Source organism: Marmota monax, unplaced genomic scaffold, assembly GCF_021218885.2.
Source record: "Marmota monax isolate L192 unplaced genomic scaffold, Marmota_monax_Labrador192_F-V1.1 WCK01_AAM20220418_F8-fsc00062, whole genome shotgun sequence".
NCBI classification, from domain to species: Eukaryota; Metazoa; Chordata; class Mammalia; order Rodentia; family Sciuridae; genus Marmota; species Marmota monax.
The window spans coordinates 4,413,471-4,422,752 of record NW_026695221.1 but is presented as its reverse complement, the minus strand read 5'-3'; the positions used below and the strand labels follow the sequence as shown (position 1 = coordinate 4,422,752).

General features: G+C 43.8%; 1 protein-coding gene across 1 annotated transcript in view; it reads left to right on the top strand.

The window, feature by feature from the left end:
• Nucleotides 1-3,371: 3,371 nt before the first annotated feature.
• Ntm (neurotrimin) overlaps nucleotides 3,372-9,282 on the top strand; it is a 978,825-nt gene continuing 972,914 nt past the window's right edge. The window contains exon 1 of the mRNA XM_046432819.2: nucleotides 3,372-3,760. Coding sequence (XP_046288775.1) covers nucleotides 3,679-3,760 — 82 coding nt within the window. The 5' untranslated portion in view covers nucleotides 3,372-3,678. The remainder of the gene's footprint in view (nucleotides 3,761-9,282) is intronic.

Here is a 9,282-nt window from a genome sequence, read left to right as displayed (position 1 = left end):
CACTCATACATAGCTGGTGGGACTGCAAATAGGTGCAACCACTCTGGAAAGCAGTATGGAGATTTCTCAGAAAACTTGGAATGGAACCACTATTTGATCCAGGTATCCCACTCCTCAGCATTTACCTAAAAGACTTAAAACCAGTATACTATAGTAATGCAGCCACATCAATGTTCATAGCAGTTCAATTCACAATAGCTAAGCTATGGATCCAACCTAGACGACCTTCAATGGATGAATGGATAAAGAAAATGTGGGTTATATACACAATGGAAAATTATTTAGCCATAAAAATAATGACTTTATGATTTTTTGACCATAAATGGATAAATCTAGAGACCATTGTACTAAGTCAAATAAGTCACCCCTGCAAAAAACAAACAAAAAAAAGGTAGAATGTTCTCTCTGATATGGGGATGCTAATATACTTTGGGTGGGGGCAGAATAGAAGTTAATTGGATTAGACAAAGGGGAATGAAGGAAAGGGCGGGGAAATGGGAATAGGGAAGACAGTAGAATGAATAGGACATAATTTCCTATATTCACATATGAATACACAACCAGTGTAACTCCACATCATGTTCAACCACAAGAATGAAATCCAGCTTATTTTATATTTTATTTTATAAAATAAGTTATACTCTCTCTATATATAGTATGTCAAAATACACTCTATATATAGTATGTCAAAATACACTCTACTGTCATATATATTTAAAAAGAACAACAACAACAACAAAAAAAGAGAAGCCACCCCAGTGACAACCAGCATCTCCTCAGGATGCCTGTCCTGTGTCAGCAGGGCAATGTTGTTTGTGTGCGGAAAGTATCTACTAGGGTCAGGTATCGTTGTATGTTTTATTTCATTTTGATTTTTAAAAATTTTATTGCAACACAGCAGGTTTAGATGGAAGAGCTCAGGCAGGTCTCTAGGTCTACAAATTTACCTGGTGTGTTTCCAACCCTAAGTTTTAAGTTACTGATTCCTCTGGCTGCCATATTCTTCCCTGTGCCTTGGATCTAATACCTTCTCCCTCCCTCTCAAAGCCTATCATGACTCCCACCATTTCCACAGAACTTTAGACAACTGCCATGGAAAATGGCCATCTATTAGATGCTGTCTGATAAAATTAGCTATATGTACAAAGCATTTGAAACTCCATTAAAATACTAAGAGCAATTTACGGGGTTTTGCATATTTTTTCTGTATCAATAAACGTGTTGTTTCATACTATGTATTAATTTGTAATCTCTCATCTCATAAAAATAGCAAAAAAGATTGTGTGTAAGAATATTGGATAGATATTTGAGTCCCTTCATAGCATAGCAATTAGCTTAGGATATAATTTTTGAGGATTATTTGAGAGACAACTACTTCGACTCTAATCCTGACTGCGTTCCTTAAGACTTAGGTAGCAGTGCACAATTTTTTCCCTGAGCCTCAACATCCTCATCTACGCAAGGGGCGTGATGATAGTTCCACTTCCCAGGTTGTAGGGATTTGGTGAGAAAAATGCACTAACCACAGTCATGACTGACATACAGCAAACGGTCAATAAAAATTGGCTATGATGAAAATTCCTATTGTTGTCACACATATGGGAGCTTAATAAAAATTGATAACTGTATGGATTTATTATGGGACCCTGACAGATGTTCGTGTCCTTTCCTCTTCCAGGTCGGGACTCTAGACTTATCAATGAGCTGTGGTCTTTATCTTCAGTCTGGAGAGAAGTGAGATAGTGGTAAAGGGAAGCCGCTCTCCCCTCCGTACTGCCCTGTTATCATCTGCTGTCACAGTCTTTCCAAAGCATTTAATTACACATGTCACTGTGCCGAGCACTGTACAAAAGGACTCATCTGTAGATAAGGTTCTTGTCCATTGGGAGCTTACAATATCAAGGGCATTTTGATAGACATATGAATTAGAACTTAATGGCAAAAAAAGAAATATCAAACAACATAAAACATCTTTAAAATTGAAAGAGTTCTTAGAAATTATTCCATTTCTTTAATGTTACAGACAAGAGGCCAGTGTTCACAGAGGTAAAATGACCTGACCTGTGTATGGGAGAAGGACTGGAGCCCAGGTCTCCAGGTTCCCGGGCAGTTCCCAATCAGGTATGCTGGGCTGCACAGCTCAGGAGGGCTGTCTAGATTCACTTGCAACCCAAGATGGACAGTCTCTAGGACTTGTGCCCATGAATATACACAGACAAGTGCTCCATTTATGCAATTTATAATATATATATATATATATATATATATATATATATATATGCATATATATATATATATAGATAGATAAGATTTTTTGGATTAAAAAGAAAGAATAGTAAATAGCTGCATATGGGTATCGAAGAATATTTCAAAACTGTGTGCTGAATAGAGTCAGGGTATGAATTTGTCAGAATCATTTAGGGAAGGTTCTGTGAGGGGCCAAGTTTTCCAGAATTTTTGTTCACATCATACAACTTGCTTCCCATAAGAGGAAGCCAAAAATGAGGACCATCAGCTTCCCAGGACTTAGAATTCTATCTCTTAAGAAGTCATTGAATCCATTCAATTACTTCTGGCTGATTTTTATTCTTACCTATCACCAAGGAGATGAATGTCTATAACTCTCTGAGGACATTTAATAACTGCATACAAAGTCTATACTTAGACAGTTCTTCAGCTCAACTAACTTAAATCTGTCTTGCTGCACATCAAGCCACACATACTTATTTTATTCTTTTTAGTGCATGTAGATTTATTTCTCCTTGGAAGACATTTCTCTATATTCAGACTGAAGACCTTCTCAAATCCCCTGTACTTAATCTCTTTTCATGGTATTAAGTGTACATGGATGACTTAGGAAATAAAGAAAGCAAATGAAAAATAGGAGTGATATAGGTACTCTGAAACAGGAGTGACAGGAGGAGAAAATAGAAAGTTATTTATTATTTTCAAAGCAACTAAATGGAAAGGTTGATGAGAGGGAGAGAAAAAAAAATCTGTCACTGAATGATATTTCCATTGGAGAGGAAAATAGGAACCAACAAATGAAATTTGACTCATCCTTGTAAGTTTCACTGAGCATGAAAATATCCCTTTAAAATTTCCCGCAAGCCGTTGCTGGCTATGGGATTTTTCCAGTGCAAGAGGAAGCTGAGTTCAGGAGGCCAGGGAATGCCAGGGGGAAAGGGATTTTCTGATGCTGGGGGCTCTGAGACTGTCAAGTTTAAAAAATGAAAGTAATATAAAAGAGGCAAAGTGGCATTTATCATTCCATCTCTCCAGGCTCCTGTCTCTTTAATCAGCTAGCCTGATTTGCCCAGTAAATGATTCCTGAGTGTGTGTGTGTGTGTGTGTGTGTGCCCGCGCGCGTGTGTTGTAGCTCTGTCAATCCTTGGATTAGAACCAATGACTGCTGCTTGTAGGAGGGCTGTCCAGGGCCAGATTGTACAATGGGCCTCAGTGCCAGAGTATGAGTGGAGATAATTACGGAGAAGTCACACTCTCTCGCACCCTCCGCTTCCTTTTTGTGTCCTTCAGCAAAACAGTGGATTTAAATCTCCTCCTAGGAGCTTGAGAGCAACGCAATCTATCAGGGGGAAAAAAAAAGAAAAAGAAAGAAAGAAAGAAAAAAAACCCGAACCTGACAAAAAAGAAGAAAAAGAAGAGGAAAAAAAAATCATGAAAACCATCCAGGCAAAAATGCACAATTCTATCTCTTGGGCAATCTTCACGGGGCTGGCTGCTCTGTGTCTCTTCCAAGGTAAGAGCTTGCTATTGATTTGCCTACGGTAGACCCAGGGATTGTACAGTGTGCTTAATATGATTCGCAGACTCCCGGAGTCGGTTCTGCTGCGCGGTTTGCAGGTGGAGGAGAGAGCGTTGAAACAGCATGGCTGGGACTTCATTCTCCCGACCAGGCTGCGAGAATATTGATTCGATTCTGGCTGCTACCGGAATGGGAGAATGTATATGCATAAGTAAAAATGTGTCTGCTCCTCCTGTCAGGTCCGCGGTTAATGTGCTGGGCTCCTTGGCTTCGTGCACATTCTTGCACACATACACAAGAGAGCCCACATGTAAGCAGGGGGAACGCTACGGATGGGGAGGATGGTGGGGTTGCTGATGTGCTGCTTATGTGACTGGGAAGAAATCACAGGAGGAAACTTTAAATATCGGCCAGTGAACTTGCAGAGCTTTTAAAAAGAGCAAATGGGGGGAAAAAAAAAACGCAGGCTAGAAATAATCGGGTACCTCCTGAAAGGTGCTGGTCAGTGATCTGGCTCCGAGGGATGAATCAATTTGCAGCAGTGGTTGAACAACTGTGTTAGTTTAGAATGTGTTTGGGGGTGTGTTTCTGGTGGGGGCCTGGGTGGAGGTGGGGGTTGTGGATAACAGAACAGATAAAAAGGAGTGAAAGCAGAGGGCTCTGAAATTCAGGAAAGCTTTTTTTAAGTTGAAAGGAGAGAGGCAATCAGAGCCGAATGCTAATTTTCTGTTTATTTATTGGCTGGTAAGCTAAGCCAGGGGCTGCAGTTGAGAGCCAGTCTTGCTCTCTTGCGGTGTGCTGTGCGCTTTGATGTTTGCTGTGCTGGGTGCAGGTGCATTTGGAATCTGCCTCCACCTTGAGTCCGTTTGCTGCACTGTGGAGCCCCCACCCCCTGCCCCAGCCCTCTCACTTATTCCAGCAGCAGAATGAGCTGCTCACCTGCTCGTTCCCACCCACCCTGTCCTTTGGGGGCTCTAGTTTCGTTCTTTCACATTAAACACACTTAAACTCATAGGGTTGACACAGGTAGAGAAACTTTCCCTGGGTGGTCCAGCAGGGATCTCCAGGAGGGCCCACCCAAGGGAAGTCGGGGAGCTGCTGTCCTATGCAGTTGTATTCCCAGAGGAAAGTTCAGTTGGGCAAAGTAAAAAAAAGAATGGGAGTCCCGCAGCTTCGTTCTCCTCTCACTGCAATGTAGTGGTCTGGTGATTTTGTTCAGTCCTGTGCTCTAGTCCTGCTGATCTCTGTCTGAGGTCAGGCTTTGGGGATGGCCAATGTCCCTTGCAGATCCTCACAAGGTGGGCACATGGATCACCGCTGGAAAGAATCAAATGTGTGTGCACCCTTGGCTGGTGCTCCAGAAGGAAGGTGGAGGGATGGGGAGATGGAAGGGATCAGTGTCGAATGACAAGGAGGTCCAGGGTGGTGGACTTTGCAGAGATATCCATGACATTGCGTCTTGTGCCCAACCCCAGGGGCCTTGGATGGCAGTCCTCTCCCCTGGGGTATTGGTGTGTGAAAGAGTGAAGGGACTGAAGTTAAATGCATCCTTGGTTGACTCCTCTTACATAATGTGGAGCAGAAGCAGTATGCGCATGCATCGTGTGTGTGTGTGTGTGTGTGTGTGTGTGTTGCACGCACACGCGCGTGCCCCTGGGTACGCAGGGAGACCTGAGTCCTAAACTGGTAGTGGAGAAACTGAATTCACAACCATGCACCTTTAGGGAAACTGCTTCTTGCATCCTGACAACAGAAATGCAAACTAACTAGGCAAGGTATGGAGCGAGGAGTCCAGGGAGAGGAAAGGTCCCAAGCCCTCAGTCATCTCCATCTGTCTTGAGATCTGTGTCTCTTCTATCTGAACTTCAACCTGGAGACAAGGGCCAAAATTCCACTGTCAACAGCCCCACTGGCTGCATGCCAGGAGCCCCAGGGCCATACTGAATTTACATATAAATTAGCATACGTGATTTTTTTTTTCATCAGAATTAAATGCAGGGAAGCATAATATTTGCTCATACTTTGAATCGTCCCTGAATAGATGAGTAGAAAGTAGTGGTACAAATTTCTCCAGGGAGAAATCTGATTTTATGGCCTCATTGCTGTCTTGGAATGGGGGTAGTGGTGACCAGGATTATCTCAGACCTGGTTACATTCCACCAAATCCTGAATTTCCTAGGGAGAGTGATGGCTTTATTTTTGCTAGCCACATTCAGTCAACTCTGAATAGGTTTCAATGTGTCATAATAGAACAAGGCTGCCCAATTTTAAGGCAGAATGACCCCCAAAGAACTCCCATTCCATATGCCAGGCGGATGTGGCAGAGGTGATATCTGTTTTCTCTTTCAGGGGAAGGAAGCTGGAGTCTGCCAGCTATCTCTTATCAAACTTACAGAATTACTGAGGCAGCCCAGGTCTTGCCTGCAATAATCCACCCCTATTGCATTGACCCAGAGGGACTAGTTAGAATGCAGTACACATTCCAAGGCAATTTTTTCTTCTCTGTTTTTGTTTTAAACTGGCTCTTCCTGAGGCGGCTACTTCCAGTGTTTCCTGCCTCTTGAAAAGGTGTGTGGTTCTGGTGGCAGGTGATGGACCCCTTCCTGACCTGTGACTCCCCACAACCCAACCAGCAACCATGATCCAGCTTAAAGAAAAGCAGGAGGGAATTTCCAAGGAATCAGCGTGCTGATTAGTGTGGGCAGCTGGGAGGGGGTGATTGGCTCCCTGGGGCACTGGCCCTGAGATTCACCAGGGTTGATTAACTAGAGGCACCTCTTTCCTGGGAACAGGAGCAGAGAAGCTGCATCAGGCGCTACCCTTTTCAGCACACCACCCACCTTCTGCCACGAGAGGCTCTGAAAAGAATGGCTGGGTGTGCTGCAGATTTCTCTTTCTAGAAACCCGACCATTTCTCCTTCGAAGGATCATTGTTCCTTTGAACACCTGCTGATTAGTTTGGTTAGATTCTTCTCATACCTTTCTAATTTTCTTTCCTCCCCTCACATTCCGTTATCAACTTGGCTGTTCACTAGAAACACAGACAGGGCAGATTGGAAGGGAGAGGAGGCTTGGCCAAGTTCATACTGTCCTTTGCTTGGTGTTGAGGTCATAGGCACCATTCACTGAGGCAGACCAGCCAACTTCCTGCCACTCATGGTAAACATGTGAGTGCCTGCAGCAGCCAGAGCCACACAATGCTTCTGAGATAAGAGGGTTGCAGAGGAGCCCATAACAGCATTCAATGGTAACACAGAATCATCAGTGGTGATGAGACCCTGGGTCCGATGCAGGCATGTGGTCCCTGACAACCATGCTTGAAGCTTCCAGCTCTAGGGTGGTGATAAACAGGGTATGCCGAGCACTACAAATGTAGATTCCCCCTACTTTCTGTTGGGGTATGGTCCTACCAACAGCACTGGTCCTCTGAGCATTTGCTGAGCAGTGCCAGCTACGGTCTTGCTACATGACGATAATTCTTGGAATTGTCTTTAGTTACCAGGCATCCCAGGTTTAGTTTATTTGCCAGGTGCATACCTGCTCCTGGTGCTGATCCTTCCTTTTTTGGTTATTTAAAGCCAAGTATAAGTATAAGAACCCCTTTATATCTGTGATAATGTATAGTCCCTGACTTCTGTTCTTTCTTAGTAAGCTTCTCCTACAGCACTTGTATTAATTAAGGGGTCCTGAACAATGACTTTAGAATGTGTCTCTGGATTCCCTGCAGAGGTGCTCCAGTCTGGATTGCCTTCTAGCAATTCCCTGGGGATCTCTTCTCTGCATGCTTTCATTCTGGCAGAGTTGAGACACAGGGACCAGAGCTGGTTCTGGCTGTGCATCTTGGATAGGTTGGTGTTGGCTTTAGCCACAATAATACCCTGGGATGAAGTGAAATCTCCGATAACCTAAGGAGTGGCTGAATTTGTGAATCAATATGGGATATGTGATCCTTCCATATGCAAGAAACACATCCCTTCTCTTTTTCTATGGTCATGGTATCCACTCATGGTGATATTTGACTCTTTTCCGAGTTTTCTTTGTTTTTTTCTTTTGTTTTTCTTCTTTTAGCTCATCCCTGTTTCTGCCTACAACTTAGAATGAGAAAGTTTTTTTTTTCTTTATATCTAGCCTCAGCAGAGGTCCTACACACTCTTTAAACACCCCATGCACATGGCCTCCAGGTGTCAAGCCAATTCTAGTGGCCTGAGCGCAGCTCAGTGGGGAACATGTGCATATCTGAGCTCAAACTTTCCTGTGTCTTCTATAGGGAAAAAAACTTTCCCTCTGTGAGCCTCTCTCCCCACCTGCCTGCCAGGCCGGGGAGCGACTCCCCTGGGTGTTATAAGGACTCATTAATGCTTGTAACACTCCAAACATGTGGTGCTAAGTGGAACTCCATGCTGAGCCCGGTTGTATTTATGCGGTTTACTTCCTTTCTGCTCTATTGGCTCGTTACATGTTTACTTTATGTCTATAGTCATTTGAAATTCAATAAAAACAAATTAAACATAAAAAGTGAAAATATGCAAGCATAAGGTAGTGGATGGCATACAGGTTGGGAAGGGTGTCATCCTAGTGGTTCTCTCCAGACCGTCCTTCTCCCTGGTAGCAGATGCTCCATTCCATTGGAGGGAGCACTGGGGAGGGGCCAGGAGCCTTAGAGGAAGCTGGCAGGGAGAATCCCCCACCCCATCCACTTGGAAAGCAGGTTCCAGATGGGGGTGCAGTGCCAGCAGTGTGAATGACAGAAAGGAGGACCCTTGGGAAGGATGGGAGCCAGAGATAGGAGCTTCCATGGTGGGGGTGGGGGGAAATCCCTGCTTTAATCTGGATTAGCAAAGGAGAGAAGAAGAAAGCTCTTTCTGCTTTGCCTACGATTTTGGCTAGTCACCTCTGAGAGTTTATATTGTCTTTTAGGTATTTATTTATTCATGTTATCTTCCAAATTAAGCCTGTTCTCATTATCCCTGCTTAAACTTAAAGGTATGAGAGTGCACCTGCTTTCCCTCTCTTCCTCTCCCCCCACCCCACTCTGCTCTCTGCCCCCCTCTCAGTTCTGTCCATTTCTCTTTTTTTCTATTTACCTTTTTTCTTTCTTCCTTTCATTTTCCCTTCTCTTCTTCTATGGGAAAAATAATTGATCAGTTGACAGATCTAGGTCAAGCTGGCAGGGGTTGCTCTGCCTCATGCAGGCTTGCCTAGAAGGAGGGGAAATTCTGTCTTCCCAGTTCACATGGAGCCCTGATGACAGGTGGAACAGGAGGGAGGGAGAACCAACAGACCCTGAGTGAGTTTAGTTGTCCCCAGTAAAGGTGTCTGGGATCCTATTGATTACTGAGTCTTCAGTTATTTGGTCTCCCTGACACTCTAATTTTCCATATCCAGTTTATCTCTGCCTCTTTTCTGCATTTCCCCCCTCAGCTTCTATACTCTGCTTGTTTCCGTTTTTCTTAATTCTTTCTACTTTCCTCTCCTTTACTCCTCCATTCAGAATCATGACAGGAGATCACAGAATC